A 19,106-nucleotide genomic window follows, 5' to 3' on the forward strand; every position below is an offset into this window, starting at 1 on the left:
GGTTTTTGCTATCTCATCTTATTGCCTATTTCTGTGGTGTGTTGTATTATCTGTTCTGTGCTTCCGTATCTATCTGGATGGACAGATTGGTTTCCTCCTCTGCTCAAAGGAGCTTGAGCACATGTACTCAAGCTTGCTTTTTTTGTACATACACTTTGCATTATGTGCCAGTACTGGTTATCTAAGAGCCTTCTCAAAGTGTTATGGTTGTTGTAGATTAAAATCCTCCTAATGGTAAGGATCATAATAGTCATATCTGTAAACAAAGGTAAGGACTTGCTGCAACTGTAGGATTTATTTTCACTATCACCTTGTTCAGCTGTAGAAAATCACCCTCATTCATTAAAATTAGTGGATAAGGTCACCTGAACGATCTTTTACACTGAATACATCACATGCATTTTAGACTAAATGTGTTCTAACTAGTGTGGTTGGAGAATCCAAAGAGATGGACTTGGGCTTAGTGTATCAAAAAGTTTGTTGAAATTCAGCTGTAGCTGTGACAGTCATTGCCTCCGCAGTATAAAAACTTCGGCTGTTCCTGGGAAGGTTTTTAAGAGCTTGTTAGCACACAGTAATTGGTAATATTCACAAAAAAAGTCTTTCTTGATCTTTTGTCTGTCACAGTCTAGCACATTTTTGTGCTAGACATCTAAATCATCTCTTTCCTAAACCACAGTGGGGAAAAAAATGCCTTGAAATTTAGCCTTTAATTGCTTTAATCTAAAGAGAAGTTTTGCAAGCGTCTTCAGAGTTCATACATTAATCGCACATGCTGTTTACTTCTGAAGAGAATTTTCTTCTGACGTGGAAAAAATACACCATTCAGAAATGAAAAGGTGTGCAGCAGCATGACAGCATATGAAAACAGTGACTCCTATCCTTGTCTATGCAGTACAGCCAGGATAAAATAAATAGATTATTTTTCTATCATCTTATGCTCTTGGGACACAAATGCTTACATCTGCCGGTGTTAAAGTACACTAAACTGAGATGAATGGAAACTCATCCTTTTCATAGTCAGTATTTCTTTGAAATTAACGTTCATACGTACTGGTTCCCAGGTGTTCCTTTGCATCGTTCATAGTGAGGAAGCTAGATGGTTGAAGTGGCCAAAGGGACAAAAAAACGTAATGCGACTGTGGAAGCTCTATTTCCCGTCCTGTGTAGATGAATTAGAAATGCCTACAGGCAATGTGTTGAAGACACTTATAAATCGTGCTAGTCGTTCCTACTTTGGAGTAACTCGTTTTTCTAATCAATCTGTTGAAGCCATTTGTGAAAGGATTGCTTGCCTTAAGAAACGAAAAAAAATAACTGTTACAGAATAGGATAAGTAGATGAATATGATAATTTGCATGCTTATTGGTGTTTCCCATTGTATGCATTGTATTCTCAAAAAGCTGTACTAACTCAGATTAGTTCTCTTAAGGGCATGTAAGGCAGTCATATATGATCTCAGTGTTACTAATGCATCCTTCCTAAAGACTGCAGGAAGACCTCAGAAAGAGGATTGCTGCTTCCCCCTTGTGTGGTGTAGCAGTGTATCTCTACAGTTAGCTGCCTCCTGCCGAAAGTGAGATTTGGTGCACGCTGGTGTGAGTGGCAGAAGTGTGTTGTACCAATGCACTGAAGCAGATTTTGCTTATACAGGGGTGCATAGGTTCTGAGAAACAAGCTCTTCCTCCCTTGTGAGGGGGGAAAAAAACCCCCAGTAGAATAGAATTTAAAAATGATAATCAAAATGTATATGTAGATGGGGAGTAAGGGTCTCCTGGCCTGTATAACCTCCCAGCAGGTGCTGAGACACACACCTCTGTGTACCTCGCAGTACTCCCAGCTGTCTGAGTCCCATGTTGTCAGTTCATTCAGAGTCTGAGTTTTCAAGTCCAGCATCCTAATAGAGAATGTCCTCCAGGTACTTAAAGCTGTTACTCCTACTACCTTTGTTTATCCTCTTGTATCACCCAAATTCACCTTCCTTTATCATTTGTGCTGTTCAGCTACACCCTTGAACCTTCCTTTTTCATTCTTACTTCACAAAATAACCTGTTTAAGACTCTTTATTTATTATTATTTGTAGGTCCATTTCTCAGCTTTCACTTGTCTATGTTTCTTTTTGCTGCTCTTGATTAAATTTTTTCATCTGTTTTCATTGCCATTTCCTGAATCCTATTATGAAAAAGACCACATTCAAAGGAGAACAACTTTGAGGAAAACGTGCTTAAGTCAAGAGGACAGAATGATCTCTTGAGAGGAGTGCACATGTAATTGTAAGCCAGTAAGAAAATTATTTTTGATGTCAAATTAAAGGAAGTACCACATGATAGGAGAGCAGTAAGCACCTTCTCTGGATTAGTTGTGCTAGGAAGAGCATAGCCAGCAGACCAAGAGATTTTTTTCCCCTCTAGTTGGCACTGGAACAGGTACCCACAGTGGCTCGAAATCTGAGTCCTTGAGAACTTTTGAACATGGACTGGACCAGGCCCTGAGCAACCTGATGCAGCTTTGGTATTTACTCTGCATCAAGCAGGAGGCGAGACCAGGTGACCCCCAGAAATCCCTTCCGACCTAATTTTTTCAATGACACTAACAGAAGGCAAATATGATTTGAATGGTTAAAGGTGTTTAGTCCAACCTCAACAGCGTTCATAGCAACTGATGAGAGCTGAGGCAGGTAGGCTCTAGAAGTACGGGTAAGCGTTTCGTACCTAGAGTGTTGCAGAGAAGAGCTGAGAGAGACTCTGGGAAAGGTGGAAGAGTTGGGATGGTGGATACAAAGCAAAGAGCTGGGATTGCAGCAGGGTTCTTGGTGGTCACGAGCAGGGTAAGCAAAGTGTGCTTTGGTAAATGAGATACTCTGCTGTCCTCAAAAAAATGTGGGCTGCTGCCCTTACTGCTTTCTCACCACTTTTTCTCTATGGTCTGATAGGTGTTTTTCTGTCTGGTTGGTGGAATTCTTGCCAGATACAAAATTGTATCTTTTAAAGATCATTATCTCTTCAGATACGACCACATCTTTGTATTAAAGTCTTAGGGAATTATGACAAAGGATTCGTCCTTGAATTTGTTGAAATGGAAGAGTAAATATTGTAATCTGTAGGTGCATTTTGATTAAAATGAAATAACCTTACCTTGAGTATTTTTTTTTCTATGGTTTCATGCCATGTTTAGTTTTCAGAACTATCGGGATCTCTTTGACCAGTTAACTGACCTTTGACAGTAGGTACATGGTAATTATTAGGGAATATACGTCTATTAAGCTGACTTGGCATTATGCACCCACCAGCTCTGAATTCCTTGTTTCATTACCAGCATCCACCCACAGACTGCTGGAAAGCCATTCCCAAATAGCAGAATTGCAGCTCAGAAATTTAAATAAGCCACATCTCCATTAATTTCAAGGGTAAAGAAATCAGGGTTACATGTCTTGCGTTTCCCACCTACAGCCACTTCCTAAAACTTAATAAAAATATATATTGGAACAGGATTGGGGGAGCTTAGGCTTTGCTTTAATTTCAGTTGGGTTGCCCAACAGCAAGATGCTATGGAGAATGTCACAAAGAATCGTTGAGATCATTAACCTCAAAATCTGTGAGGAACTCTGCTACTGTCAGCCTGAAGAATTGAATTGATTTTACCTCAGAGTGTTGCAGTCAGCACCTTGATCTGATCTCTGCAGATCAGAGAGCTCTCTTACTGCTGTGCCTTAGCAAATCACACGCAGCATTTTATCATTTCAAATTTGTTATTTTATTGCACCGGAGGTCTGTTCCACCTCCCGTTGTGTAGGTGTGGTCTTTGGTTCAGGTTGGTATTGATGCTCCCCAAGCATCTCCTTTCAAAACGGTGAGAGCTGCCGAGTAAACCACTACGACTTCTGACGTAGTGTGGACAGCAAGCAGGTGTACAGAAATTGTCTGCTGTGCCAGGGCTGCTTGTTTTTCCCCCATAAAAACTGCTAGAAAAAGTAACACAAAATATAAACTGATTTTTTTAAGCTCTGTTTGAAATAACTGAATGAAAACCAAGTGTTTTTTGAAGATAGATTAACTGTACACTTCAGAATTTGCTCTTAATGCATTCAGTAAAATTTTTATCAAAATACAAGAGCTCTTTGGTTTTTTTCCTAACATTAATCAGTTACAGCCCATGGAATTATAGGCTCTCATTGCATGATTTTTGTTGCTAATGGCCTCACTGAGGTTCTGCAGTTAATGACAAATAAGTTTTCTGAAAGATAAATATTGAAAATGTATTTTTTTCACTGCTAGCAGGCAAGAGTTCTTTACAATTCCTCTTCTTCTGATTCTGTGTCTTAGCCTTGGAAAACCCTCATTATGCCAATGGGGGGATGGGTGTACCAAGAAAAACTCAGTGTATGAATGAAAAATAACAGAGCAAGTAGTTTCTATATAGAACTGGTTTTAGGCTATTAGTTTGAAGAATTACCTTGCTGGATGCTGTGTACCATCTGATTGATGAGGACGTAGCTGGAGTATGCTACTAGGATTTTGTAGCAGAGCAGCACCGTTTATTTATGCACTCTTGAGCTGGCTAGCGAATATGCAATATTTACAGCATTATCAATTCTTGTTAATCCAATATTAGAAAATTTCACAAAGCATATGAGGGCTCTCATTAAAGTCAGCAAAAACAAAACTATGATATTGCTGAATGCTTTTGAATTCCCCATTTTGTCAGAACCAGTGTAAGCTTATTTGTATGTGTTTGTACATACATATTCATATATGTAAATACATGTATTTGAATACCAGCAAGTAGTCTTTAGATGCTGTGGAATGGCCAGAACGTTCATGATTTGCCTTCATAACTTTTTCATCTTGTATATTGTTGTCTTCCAGCTTTTTTTCTTTCTTGGATTTCTCTTCTTCCATTTAACTGTCTTTATTTTTGTATATGTATAATTCCTTCACTTAATAATCCTGTTCTGATTATTTAGGCCACTTGTGATAGCATTTGTTCCCCAACTTTAACTATCACCAGAATCAGCCTTTGTCCCTCCCCCAGCCTTAACCGTATGCTGCTGAAATACGTAATTCAGTAATGAGAAAGTAAGTTCTTATTGACACCTGTAAAATATTTTTTTGAAAACTAGCGAGTTTAGCGTTGTGGTCTTTTTTCTTTTCTGGCCTTTTCAAGGTTCATTCTTTGTAATAGTCTGAAGGCTTGAAGGGCTTTAGGTGTTGTTTGTCAGCTATTAAAAAAAACCAACCACCCAAACAAGCTTCCCTTAACATCCTTGGAATAGTATCAAGCTTCTACGCTGCATAAATTGCCCCCTGTAATCAAGACAATGGGAATTTAGTCTCGTGCCTGCACACAGTAGCATATGATTTTGCTGTCAGCAGCTGTTTTTAAACATGTTCTACAGCTGTTTGCCCATGTAGCAAGAGCTGGGCAGGGAGCGCCCGGCCGAGCACTCGGCAGGACTGTCCAGGACTGTCCTGTGTTGCCGTGGGTGCTGGGGGTTTGCTGGCTTGACCCGCTGGTAGGAGTCAGGAGGGGAACCCCCTTCGCCGAGTCTTCTCAGTCAGTGAGGTCCTTTTTTCAGTCGGCAGCAACAGGGGTGGCCATTGCCTTAGGAAGTGTTTCAACAAATTGAAGTGCCTGAAGTTAATCCATCAAAGGAACTGTACAGTACAGGTGCCTGAATGCACTTAAATATGTACTTGTTTGGATCAATTGGGTATATAAGTAAAAACGTTTGAGAAATGAATGAACGTTTCCATTACTAAAGACATGCTGATATCGGAGAGCGTAGGGGGGTAGTAATGCAAGAATTGAAGTAGAAAACAGATGTAGTACAGGAGCGTGAATATGAGATGAAAACTAATTAGCTTTTCACTTAATTCAGTAATTGTGGAATTTATTGACAAGAAAGGATAATAAGGATTTTCACACTTTTTCTAATTATAACTTGGCTAAAATGCATGCAGTAGCCTATGTAGTTCATTTTGTTATACAATTTTCAGTGGCATTTCATTCATCTGGGTTACTGGCACTAGATTAGTCTCTTCTGTTTCATTAGAGATGGTTGTTAATTGCCTCATTAAGTTACACTGCAGTACAGTATACTTCCTTATTGATGGATGATAGTACCGATAACACAGATTTAGAGGAAAACAAAAAACGTGAGAGGTAGGAAGCAATTAATATATAATTTTTTAAATTTTATTTTCCCGTCTATGAATCTCATAATTACAGAATGGCTGAGGGTGGCGGGGGCCCCTGGAGACCGTCTGGTCCAACCTCCTTGCTCAGAGCAGGATCACCTAGAGCAGGCTGGGGGCCGTGTCCGGTCAGGTTTTGAGAACCTCCGCGGACGGAGCCTCCACAACCCCCCTGGGCAATCCATGCCAGTGTTGCGTCTCCCCTACAGTAAACAATTATATGGTTATGCTCCCATGTTTGGTTTTTTTTTCCTGAAGTCATAACGTGCATTAATACTCATGCGCACACGTATATAGAATTTTACCTAAAGAGTGTTACACTTTGAAGTTTGGTGATAAGAAACACAAATTAGGTTAATGCTTGTAGACTAGTTGGGGGGGGGCACACGGATGCCTGGTTTCCTAAGGAAACAGGGCCCCCATAGTTTGTCCTGCAATAACTTCTCAATCTATGGGATTATTTTGACCAAATTTCACAAAGATCTTGAGGTCTCAAACACCCTAATCTCACATGCAGGTTTGATGAGAACGAGCAGCTTAATGCTTGGAGGGGGTACGCATCTGACCCAGCGCGAATCAGTGTCCCTGTTGAAGTCACCTGTAGCTGTGGCTGGCTGCCCCTCCGCATCAGGCCGGGTTGCTTGCTGGGGGTGACTGGCGGCCGGGGGACCGCCTTGCCGGTGTCTCGGGTTGTCCCGGCTGTGGTCAGCTGGAGCCCCCAGGCTGGGTGAGTTGCGTCAGCCCAGCCGCAGCCCGATGCTGTTACGCAGCGCATTTGCTTCCGCGTAGCACTGTTCTTGTGCGCTGTAGGGCCTGCTGCCGGTTAGCCACGTGCACCAGTGCTGTGATGCTCTGGAGGGTTCATCTGTGTGTCTTACAAATGCCTGTTCTCACTGTGCCAGCAAGGTGCTTGGTGCTGCGCAAGTCTGATCCTTCTCTTCTTTCCTCGCAACACGTGCATCGTGTGTGCCAGCTGTCATTTGGGGGAAATGAAGCCATGCTGTTCTTGAGTTCAGAAATACCACTTGCACTCATGCTCAAAGCAATGCACGTGCTGACTTTCATTTTTTCAGTTTTTTAGTGTTCATTTAAAAAAACACACTCTAAGTCACTGGCTGTAACGGAAGCCTTTTTGTTAATCCCTTGCTAAGAAGGAAGGTGAATTTTGCTGGCAGAGTTTGAAGCACATCAGTAGTGTTTCGCATTTAGAATGTCTGGCAGCAGGTCTTTCCATTACGTGTCTCAAACAGCTAGGGTAAAAGCTAGGGTTTGTTGTTGTTTGGCTGGTTATTTTTACTCATTAGGGCTGGAAAAAACTACTGTTGAATGGGTTTGGTAACTGATGAGAAATAGTGACTTCCTGTAATGCAGCTTCTGGGGGTTATTTATAGTCTCCAAGTGTTTTCACAGGGAGCCTCCTGAGGCGAAGAAGCGGCTGGTGGGACTGGAGTTCTGCTGGGACTGTTGCTACACGGTCTCCCTGCTCCCTGTTGTATAGGGACAGTGAGTTTTAGTGCAATTGTTTTTAAACTCTTTGGAGAGGACCCACAGAGGTCCCTTCCAACCCATAACATTCTGGGATGCTAAGGGCACTGTGATGATACTAGAAAAGAGATTGCATGGTTAAATATTACCAAAGGGTTTGTGTAAGAATTTTTGAGACGTGTGTCTGTAGTGCTTTAAGAAAAATTGAGGTGAATTTGTAAAAGAAATTAATGTCTTCTGAGCATGAGTGTTTCCAAAGAGGTGCACGCTTAGGTTTCTGACGCAGCTTTGAATTGCAGTCTCAATTGCATGAGGAGACGAGATGTTCATCTCACTGTGAATATCAGGGTTTCACAAAATCTGTTTTCACAGCGTTACACAACAACAGGGAGGAACTGAGGTGGTCACAGTCGTCAGACTTGGCTCGTAAGAAGTTAATCTTGAATTTCTGTCTCTATTAATAGTCAACAAGCAAATGGGGTTTGGAACAACTGTGTTAATTTTAGGTTCATTTGAAGTAGAGGAGATGATTCTAAATGATGATTCTGGTAAATATGATAGGAAAGATTTGTAAAGAGGCAGTTTCCTCTAGATGAAATATCTAATGCATACTCAACATGCAAGGGAATTAAGTAATCCCTCATCTAAAAATGGAATAATGAAGGGGAAAAAAAAAAAACACCAAACCCTAGAAACTGGCAACAAGATACTGCTCAAACTTTACTTAATCCCTGTTATGTGGTTATTGTCTGTGACCGTCTAAGTCTCTTCATGGACAGAGGTTTTAACAGCTCAAGCTCCTTCTAAAATAGTTTCAGAGGAGATGGAAGTGATGTTTGAGGGTTCATTAATTATTGCTCTTACTGGTGTTTGCACAGGCAGCTGAGATCATAAATGTCAGTCTGTCAGTGTGATGGGTTCTTTATGAAAAGAAAAAAAGAAACCCCGAGTGCCTCAAAAAGCTGTCATTAAACCAGAGATTAAACAGATTCATCTCATTCTTGAAGCAAGCAGCACCAGAGGAGGGCTCCTCTTTCTCTCTTCTCTTACTACTCTCCATCTTTTCCTTGCTTCCTCCTTCCCTGTTACATTTTCTCAGCCCACGTCCCTGCTGGGTTTAGAGCTTCCCACCCTCTCCCCAGAATGCCATGAAAGAGCCATCATGATTGTGCATGCAGCCTGAAAACTCCTCCGTGACAGGAGAGTGAGAGAGCAGGATTCAGCTCTGACAGTCGTAACGCCATTCAGTTGGAAAATTTTGAGAAAGGAACATGAGTAATGAAGATGAGAAGAGAGACAGTAAGGAGCAAATGCGAGCTTCTGTCCAAGACATAACAGAATTTTTAAGAACGCTACTCTGTTTGTTGTTTCCAGACAAGCCTCCAGTTTCAGTCTTGCTCAGCTAAATTACTTCGTTCCCTTATTTCAAATGGGAGTTTGATAGTCACCACAATTAAGAATCTCCATCAACAGAAACAGATTAGAAGAATCCTTGTTTCTTAACTCTGAAATAAAATTGTGATGGGAGAGTGTTAATAGCAGTTATTCCGCTGAGCAATTTCTTTGTGAAATTTTGGGGATGTCTCTGTTGTTGTTTTTCTTCATTTTTACAGAAAAGCTTTGTGATTGACATCTGCAGGTAAAAGAAAAGCATTCTTTTATCTTTTTTTTCCTGTCTCAGACTGAGTATTTGTTGGTTTAGGTGAAACGCTGAAATGCAAGTTGAGTGTGGAAAATGTTTCTTAAAAGCAAAGCAAGAAGTAATTCTTGTTGCACAAACCATCCTTCTAAGGAAAGCCACTGTCAGTCACTGGCCAAAGGAATCCTATTCTCTGTAGCCAGTTTTGATTGTGGAATAGTTCACACCGAGAATTTACTCTTGACTCTAGTTGCAGCACTTCACCCTGTTCGTAGGTATTTTTTTTCTGCACTCCAGGTAGTAAAGCAATGCATGACGATTTCCTTTTGCTGTCAGATCTCTGAAGTTTAATGTTGCAAGATTCCAGGTGCTGAAAGATTTATTTTGCATCCTGTATTGCTTGTGTCAGTGTTGCGGAAGGCAGCATGGTCTGGAAGAAATGCGTGCAGGACTGAATCTGAAAGTTCTGAATTCTTGTCTGTGCTTTCTCCTTGCTCCTTGCCTGTAAGGAGACGTAAGGCTGTGTGCTGTTGGTCCATTTTGTAACGAGCCTTAGCTTGTGCTTGCGTGCTCGAGGCGCTGTGCGGTCAGCAATCAGACAGCTGCTGCTGTCCCGGAGAGTCAGGCTAAGTTTTACCTTGGTGTTAACACTGTCTAATTTATGGCAAAAAGATAAGCATTTTTAAAAATTAGGTATCTAAATTTTCATTTTCATGTCATATTAGCCATGCTGTTTTAATATTAATTTAGTCATCACCAATTAACAGGAAATGTGTAATTGAATATTTTAATTATAGGACTACTAGCCTGACTTGGGGTATCTGTTTTCCTCATTAAGACACATGGCTTCATTAACTGATTAGACACTGGTTTACTCATGCACATGAATCCCTTATTTGGACTTTATTATAAGCAGACTGGTATGGTTTCCATCGGCTTAATTCAGAATGCCAAATTTGCCTCTGAGAAGTACCAGAATGGCTTGTGTTTCCAGAAGTAAAGGTGGGTGGGAGGGTGGCTATTTCAACAGAGCAGTGCAATTGTTCCGCTGCGTAACGAACAAAGTACAAACCGTGCATTTCACCATCTTTGGCAACAAGGCGGGCTGGAAGAGGTTCCTGCTGAACCCCGAGGCAGCCAGGTCACGGTCCCCAAGCAGCCTGGTGAAGGGTGCACCCTGCCACGTTCGAGGCCAGGCTGCTCTGCTGGGCTCTGAGCACAAGTGTCGGAATAGTGGGACTGTTGCCTCCAAGTATGAGTTGCGATCTCTGCAGTCTGCTCAGGGGATCTTCCTCTTGGATCATCTTCTGTAGAGATTTAATGTAAGACAGTACTAGTTGTTCTGTAACTGTATTAATTCATTATGCACTCTCTTCTTTTCCTTGCCAAGGCTCCTGCACAGCCAGGCGTGCAGAGGTGGAGTACGTTACGTTCTGAATGTTAGTTTAGACCTAATAGATGTATTTTGTAAGGGGTGAGTTGTAATCCATGACATTGATCAAAAAGAAGGCTGTATTGAGGCACACATCAGATAAAATTGTTGCAGCTTAATAAAAACTTATCACCTGTATATTGTAGAGAAAGCAGCTCACTTTTTTATTAAATGTGAGATGCGGGGACTTTGTACTTACAAAAAGCCACTGCATTTTCAGCATATCTGCAGAGCAGTGTGACAGAAATAAAGTAGACCCAAGTGAAGTAAGTTTTATATTCGCAATAGCTGTAATGTTGGAGTCCAACAACTGGAAAAACACTGTGAGACAAGGTCTGAAACCCAGGTGAGGAAGGTGGGTTAGTCTGTACTGCATGTGAGGAACCAGAGAAGGTTAACAGAGCATACCCCGGAGGGAGAGGCTAGCAGGCATTCCTAGTCTGACTTCATGAGACATTTGGTCCAGGAAAGTCATGATATTGAAAAGCAGTGGATCCGAATAAGATCATTGAAGTAACAAGGATATGGACAATGTTTTAGCCACAGCAGTTATCTTTTCCTGGCTAATCCAGGACAGCTAACAGAGTAGACAGGTTTCCCATAAGTACAGGCCACCAGGCAAAGGTGAAAACATGTTCAGTAGGCTACCGTCTTGACAGAAAGATGCAGCTGTCTTTATTTGTTGGATTAATGTCCTTTCAGAATGGATTTAACTGCACTAATGCTTTTTTTTCCCCCTTGATCACCGTCTTGCACTAGAACGCTGACTGATGGCAGTAATGGCTTTCAGCCGCTGGTCTGCTTGCAACACTACTACAAACAATTTAATTGTTTGGATTAAATTTATTTGCAGCTTCTGTTAAAAAGAAATACAGAATATATTCCGCTGCGCACAGGTTTGGGAAGGGAAAATGTCTTTTCTAGCCTGATCTGACCCAGATCTGCTGAAATCCGCTGCCTCCGACGTGCCACAAAAATAAGGCTTGGGCATCTCACATTCCAGTCAGTGGTGTGCATTTCGTGTGCTGCTCTAGAGCCCTGGGCAACATACTCTCCATTGTAAAAGAAAAAAAAAGGGCACTACACTAGCTGAAGTTACACTTTCCTGAACTTTAACTTCTTTGTGAAATTTTGGGGTTTTCCACATGCTATTTTCTTATAAGCTGAAATTTGTAAAGTTATTAATGCAAATAGTATTCTGACTAGTTCTTTAAAAATGGCTGAGCTCTTTGAATTTATAGCATGCCTGTACAGGTTGGGCTTATTTTTTGTGGCTTTGTATTGTTGGTGTACGCTAATTTAAATTTAAATTGTTATCCACGTGGAAAGAGGGAAGTGCGATGTGGTGCTTTCATGTACCGCCTTCAGTCGTAAGAGATATAGTTTACATGCTGTGCCTTAAAAATCTCCCTCCTGCCCAGGGAGGAAATACGTCAAACCCGTGTTCAGCTGTGTTTCATCAGCAGCCTACTGCAGTTAGTGTGTGCAGGGAGAACGAAGGAGGCACATAGGAGAAACTAAATGAGATGACAGATGAAGCCTGCAGTTGTTTCAGCTGGTGTGTACCCTACATGTATCCATCCGTGACCCAGCCGTGGCTGGAAGGAAGCTGATCGGTTCATTTTCTATTCAGTACTGCCAGCAGGAGGGGTTCTTATAGGGAACAAAGATAATTTGTCCTTTACTTGATGCTCGTTGTTAAGAAAATGTGTATATGCGATAGAATGGGAAGTATCACACTGCTTGGTGGTGACCCCAGCTGAAAGCAATATACCTTCAATCTGCCCAAAGGGATGCCTCAGCAAGGAAGTTCTAATATTTTTCCTAAAATATTTGTTGTGAACACAACAGATTCACAGTCGGAGAGTGAGGCTTCTCCTGTGAAACGGCCACGGCTACTGGATGACAGTAATGACAGGCCTGAAGAAACCAGTCGATCCAAACAGAAGAGTAGACGCCGATGCTTCCAGTGCCAAACAAAACTGGAGCTAGTACAGCAGGAACTGGGATCGTGTCGCTGTGGTGAGTACTGTTTGCCAGTAGCGTCCGGCTTTCTAACGCAGCCGTGCTCGGATCCATATCGGAGGTGGAAACGGAGAGAATGCTTGCATTCTGTATCTTTCAGAGATACTTGAAACAGAAGCTATAGCTTCCGCTGGTAGCAAAAAGTTGTAATTTCCCCTTTAAAACTTCGGCCCTGATGTACTGCCTTGTCTCGAGAGATCTCAGATGTTCATGAATTTAGCTTCAGAAGTCCCCATGAGGCAGGAGAGCATCATACCCTTTTGACAGGAGAAGAAACACAAAGCACATCAGTAGATACGCAAAGATGACAAGGTTTTTACATAGCTTCAAGGAACATAGGTCAGCGCCTAAATTCTGCATTTTATAATTACATTATTATGAAAAAGTTAAACCCAAAATAACCTCTAGTGGAAAATGTTTTCATTCTCACAGTTAGCTGGTGGGGGGAAAAACTTGCTCACCATACACTTCAAATCATCCTGGCTTTTCTGAGGTTGAGGACACTGTTCAGCTAATTGAATTGAGGATGATAATCTCATGTAGACCGCTAATTTGGGATTTCATATTACATACAAGTAATCTTTCTGAAGTAATAATGTGACTAGATTCCAGAGGAGGTGCACTCGCCTTCACGGAACAATTACGTTCATAACTGGTTTAAATGTGCTTATCAGACTTGGTGGTAATCCACATGGTAGTTTTACCTGGTAATTATTTTTTCATAAAATAAGGTACTGAAAGCTTACACTTGTGCTCTCTGACTGTGGTTGTATTGCTGCATTCGGAGAAGTTTGTTCAGTTACCTCGTTGTGTCTCAACAGGGGGATAATTTCCGAAGGATTTGCATAGACAATAGGTGCGATTCTCATTGCACCTCTGAAGTGCAGAACTGTGGATTAGGATCTTTTCTGGACAGAAGTCATGTCCTTCAGAGCAGCAGTGGGGAGAGAAAGGATTGGCTAAGCTAGTTACGAAGACCCAGATAATGAATTCTGCATTGAAAAAACGTCAAGTGACGAGAAGCAATAGAAAGCTTTAAAGAATCCATATTATCCTTTGATCTTTTCTTCAGCACCTGTCTGTCTTCAGCCTTTCTGTGTTGTGCTCTTTTGGACAGGAGACAAGCTTTGTTTCAGATATTGGAGCACTGCTATAACTAACATACGTTATCTGTGAAGCCACAAAACATGAAATCAAAAGCTGTAATGTTGAAATTCTTGTTACGGAAATCATGTGTCTGGATACTTTGAAGTATCCAGTAAGATTTTTGTCGAACTGAAGACAGCGCTATAAGTGAGACAGTTTTGGTACGGCTCTTTCTGTTCAGCATGGTGGAGGCAGGAGTTGTTACGCTTGGTCTGCTGCAGTCACATATCAAATGACTGAGGCTGCTCAAAAGATTACTTAGTGATTTTGTTGTATCATTAATCTTTCCTGCATTCTGCAAAATTGGAGGTATGCAAGAGCGATGAAGCTGAAAGCAACTTTTTAGAAGTCCTTCCATTGATTAGTATTGTTTTTAAAATTACAAAATAAGACCTGCCTTTTTTTCATAAACTGGATGACAGATATATCTGGTTGGTTCCTCTCAGGTTTTCTTGAGGTAATTCAACATTGTTGCATTATAAATGTTGTAGGAATTATTCTTTAAATTGTTTCTACTGAATATATACAACTTTATGGAAATAATTCTGTTAAAGCTCATAAAATGTGTTAATAAAACATCAATATGAAACAAAAAATTCTGAGTTCCTCAACAATAAATGAGGAAATGAAAATTTGCATTCCTACATTGCATGTTACATCCTATATAGCTCCAAGGATATATAGGAAACATTTCTATTCCGCACATTTAATGAGAGAAGTGGGAGGCAGGAGTCTATTTCCCTGTTTACAACAGGGCTGAAAAGACTGCAGATCTGTGGTTTATCTGTGCAGCTATAATGTTTCGTTAATATTGTATTCAGTAGATGTGTTGTTACCTATAATGAAATGCTCTCATGTGATGTGAAAGTAGGCATAGCCTGCACTACTCACTTTTAATAGTAATATTAATGAGAAGCAAACAAAACCCTACCACCGAGCAACACAGGTCCTCTCAGCTTCACGTCACCTGAGCTGCTTTGCCAATACTTATCAGCGTGTAGCTTTTGTCATTTTTTAAAGAAGTTGCCTTAGAAACCATTCTCGCTAACTCTGCCATACTGTCTGTAAAATTAGGTTGCATTAGGTCATGAATGACCAGAGAGATCAAAAGCCCTGGGGAGGGGGTGATGAGAAATAGAACATAATAAATATATTAAAATTCTTATTCATTTAAAATGTTATCTAAATCTGTAAGCAATCAGGTTATCCTTTTTGTCATAACGTGAAGCATGTTTGTTCTGGACTCTGGACAACTGCTATTAAATTCTTGGCATCATAATCCTTAACTGAAGCAATGGGGAAAAATGTAGAAAAAACCCTAAACTTTAAACATGAAAAGAAATTCTGAAAGTCAGAATCAATAAAAAGGCAGGCACAATCTTTAGGAGGACAAATGTATGTGTTTGGATATAAGGAAAAAGGATTAACCACATAAATTGTGTTGTTCCAAAGCTCTGTCTAAAACACTGTTGTTAAAATCCAAATTAACTCTTTAAGACTCCACAGAACAGCAATTTTATTGTTGGCTGTTGCACATCTTCTTGTGCTAATGTTAAAAGTACTGGAAATCATCTCCTTTTTCACTGATGTGTCCTGGTGACTTTCCCAGTGACATTTTTAGTGAGATAGTGGGAAGAAAAATCTATACATACTGGACAATGTTTTCATGTAGATATGCCTGCAAATATTAATCCAGTGTAACTGGGACTTGTTCAATGAGACACAACCTATTTAAAAGGCGACAGAGCGAGCAAGCTGCTGCTTTACACGTAAGGCTTTACACTAAATTCGAGATCTTTGGGAGACTGCTGTAGTGGCTCTGCTGGCTCCTGTAAGACCTGTCCAGAGAGAGGTGATGCTGCTGAGCTTGTTCCCTTGACACTACATGGAATTTTAGACAGATTTGACAGTGCTGCAGGGCTTTGCCATGAAGAAAAACAATTTGCTACTGAGAAGGGAGTTCCAGTAAGGGTTCTTCAAACACGACATTTTTCAGATGTAGAAAGATTTGTTTATTTTCATACACACATACACACTTACTCTCAAGATATTTTTTAATTCTGCTTCCACTCTGTACAAGTTATTAACTGCTGACAAGAAATTCACATCTCATAAATAATGCTTAAGAGCCATTGCTATATAAATTGAATGTGTTATGAATTGTGATGGGCCTTTTTGTAGCGTTCTGTGCCTGGAGCAGGAAGAACAGAGGATGTCATTTTCATTAATTTCTAATGAGGTGCCAATTAAAGCCAAGGAAGGAACTCAGAAGGGAAGAGTCACAGAGCTCCCCTGAATCCTGTACCCTGGGGCTGTCAAATGAGCGTGCTGCCAAGCCTCTTCTGAAAGTTCCAGTAAATTACAAACTCATCCAGAGCACACATAGACAAATTCGGCTTCCCTTTGATCTTCAAAAGAGCAATTTGTAAGACGAGTTCTGAGCCTTTTCACATGATGAACTGGGAGAAGTGATAGGAATTGTTAATTGCTGATGCACTTTGCAAGCTTCAGTGAGAAAGAGAAATTTCAGAACGAATTCTCATTTTGTGCCTCTCTGACTGGATAACCTTTAAATCAACACTACCAGAACAAAACCAGCTTCCTGTGAAACGTTTCTAGATGACAGTTACACTAGGCATGTTTTCCAGACGGCGATGTTCTCTAGTTTTGGGTGGGCCTTTCAATAGTTTAGTGTCTTATGACGGATAATGATTGTATTGAAATAATGTATTTATTTAGTATTTGATTTAGTTAGCAGTTATATCATCAAGGAATTACAGGAATTGTACTCTTCAAGTTACATTTTTCAAGTTAGCATTTCTGCTGGAAGTATAAGCAGTCCAAAATCAATCACCTGTGATCCTTGAGCTGGAAATTAAGTTGTCAGTATAGTGATGGAGCAGCTCATCCTGGAGGTCATCATCAAGCAAGTGGAGGAAAAGAAGGTTATCAGGAGTAGTCAGCATGGATTCACCAAGGGGAAATCATGCTTGACCAATCTGATAGCTTTCTACGATGGCATGACTGGATGGGTGGATGAGGGGAGAGCAGTGGATTTTGTCTACCTAGACTTCAGCAAGGCTTTCAACGCTGTCTCCCGTAACATCCTCCTAGGGAAGCTCAGGAAGTGTGGGCTGGATGAGCGGTCGGTGAGGTGGACTGAGAACTGGCTGAATAGCCAAACTCAGAGGGTTGTCATCAGCGGCACTGAGTCTAGTTGGAGGCCGGTAACTAGTGGTGTCCCCCAGGGGTCAGTACTCGGCCCAGTCTTGTTTAACTTCTTCATCAATGACCTGGATGAAGAGTTAAGACTGCACCCTCAGCAAGTTTGCTGATGACACCAAACTGGGAGGAGTGGTGGATACACCAGCAGGCTGTGCTGCCATTCAGCGAGACCTGGACAGGCTGGAAAGTTGGGCAGGGAAGAACCTGATGAGGTTCAGCAAGGGCAAGTGCAGGGTCCTGCACCTGGGGAGGAACAACCTCATGCACCAGTACAGGCTTGGGGTGGACCCGCTGGAGAGCAGCTCTGCGGAGAGGGACCTGGGTGTCCTGGTGGACGACAGGTTAACTATGAGCCAGCAGTGTGCCCTGGCTGCCAAGAAGGCCAATGGGATCCTGGGGTGCATCAAGAAGAGTGTGGCCAGCAGGACAAGGGAGGTTCTCCTTCCCCTCTACACTACCCTGGTGAGGCCTCATCTGGAGTACTGTGTCCAGTTCTGGGCTCCCCAGTTCAAGAAGGATGAAGAGCTACTGGAGAGAGTCCAGCGGAGGGCTACAAGGATGGTGAGGGGACTGGAGCATCTCCCCTACGAGGAGAGGTTGAGGGAACTGGGCTTGTTCAGCCTGAAGAAGAGAAGGCTGCGAGGGGACCTTATAAATGCCTACAAATATCTGAAGGGTGGGTGTCAGGAGGATGGGGCCAAGCTCTTTTCAGTGGTGCCCAGTGACAGGACAAGGGGCAATGGGCACAAACTGAGGCACAGGAAGTTCCGTCTGAACATGAGGAGGAACTTCTTCTCTCTGAGGGTGACGGAGCACTGGAACAGGCTGCCCAGGGAGGTTGTGGAGTCTCCTTCTCTGGAGATATTCAAGACCCGCCTGGACAAGGTCCTGTGCAGCCTGCTGTAGGTGACCCTGCTTCGGCGGGGGGGTTGGACTAGATGACCCACAGAGGTCCCTTCCAACCCCTACTATTCTGTGATTCTGTGATTCTGTGAAAGGCAAGTGCAGGGTCCTGCACCTGGGGAGCAACAACCCCATGCATCAGTACAGGCTTGGGGTGGACCTGCTGGAGTGCAGCTCTGTGGAGAGGGACCTGGGTGTCCTGGTGGATGACAAGTTGACCATGAGCCAGCAGTGTGCTCTGACTGCCAAGAAAGCTAATGGGATCCTGGGATGCATTAAGAGGAGTGTGGCCAGTAGGTCGAGGGAGGTTCTCCTCCCCCTCTGCTCTGCCCTAGTGAGGCCCCATCTGGAGTACTGTGTCCAGTTCTGGGCTCCCCAGTTCAAGAAAGATGAGGAGCTACTGGAGAGAGTCCAGCAGAGGGCCACGAGGATGATGAGGGGACTGGAGCATCTCTCCTACGAGGAAAGGCTGAGGGAGCTGGGCTTGTTCAGCCTGAAGAAGAGAAGGCTGAGAGGGGACCTTATAAATGCTTATAAATATCTCAAGGGTGGGTGTCAGGAGGGTGGGGCCAGACTCTTTTCAGTGGTGCCCAGCGACAGGACAAGGGGCAACGGGCACAAACTGAAGCACAGGAAGTTCTGTCTGAACATGAGGAAGAACTTCTTCACTCTGAGGGTGACAGAGCCCTGGCACAGGCTGCCCAGGGAGGTTGTGGAGTCTCCTTCTCTGGAGATATTCAAGACCCACCTGGACAAGGTCCTGTGCAGCCTGCTGGAGGTGACCCTGCTTGGGCAGGCGGGTTGGACTAGATGACCCACAGAGGTCCCTTCCAACCCCTACCATTCTGTGATTCTGTGATGTGATAAGCAGGTGGCTACCACAGACTTGCTTTAAAACTTGGGGGAGTGAATTTTTGAGTGAAAGTAGCTGTATAACACAGAGTTCTCGGAATGTATTTTAGAACAAGGCAGGTTGATTATTTGCAAATTACACTATAAATTTATGGGCCTTGTCTTAATTACTTGACTAGATGTATATCACTACTAAATAACATTG

The 19,106-nt window shown here is 42.3% G+C and overlaps 1 protein-coding gene across 1 annotated transcript in view; it reads left to right on the forward strand.

Moving 5' to 3' along the window:
* The window catches only part of ZFAND3 (zinc finger AN1-type containing 3), a 145,188-nt gene that overhangs the window by 107,972 nt on the left and 18,110 nt on the right, over positions 1-19,106 (forward strand). Inside the window, 1 exon segment of the mRNA XM_075412803.1 lies at positions 12,602-12,772. Coding sequence (XP_075268918.1) covers positions 12,602-12,772 — 171 coding nt within the window.

Source organism: Opisthocomus hoazin, chromosome 2 (genome assembly GCF_030867145.1).
Source record: "Opisthocomus hoazin isolate bOpiHoa1 chromosome 2, bOpiHoa1.hap1, whole genome shotgun sequence".
NCBI classification, from domain to species: domain Eukaryota; kingdom Metazoa; phylum Chordata; class Aves; order Opisthocomiformes; family Opisthocomidae; genus Opisthocomus; species Opisthocomus hoazin.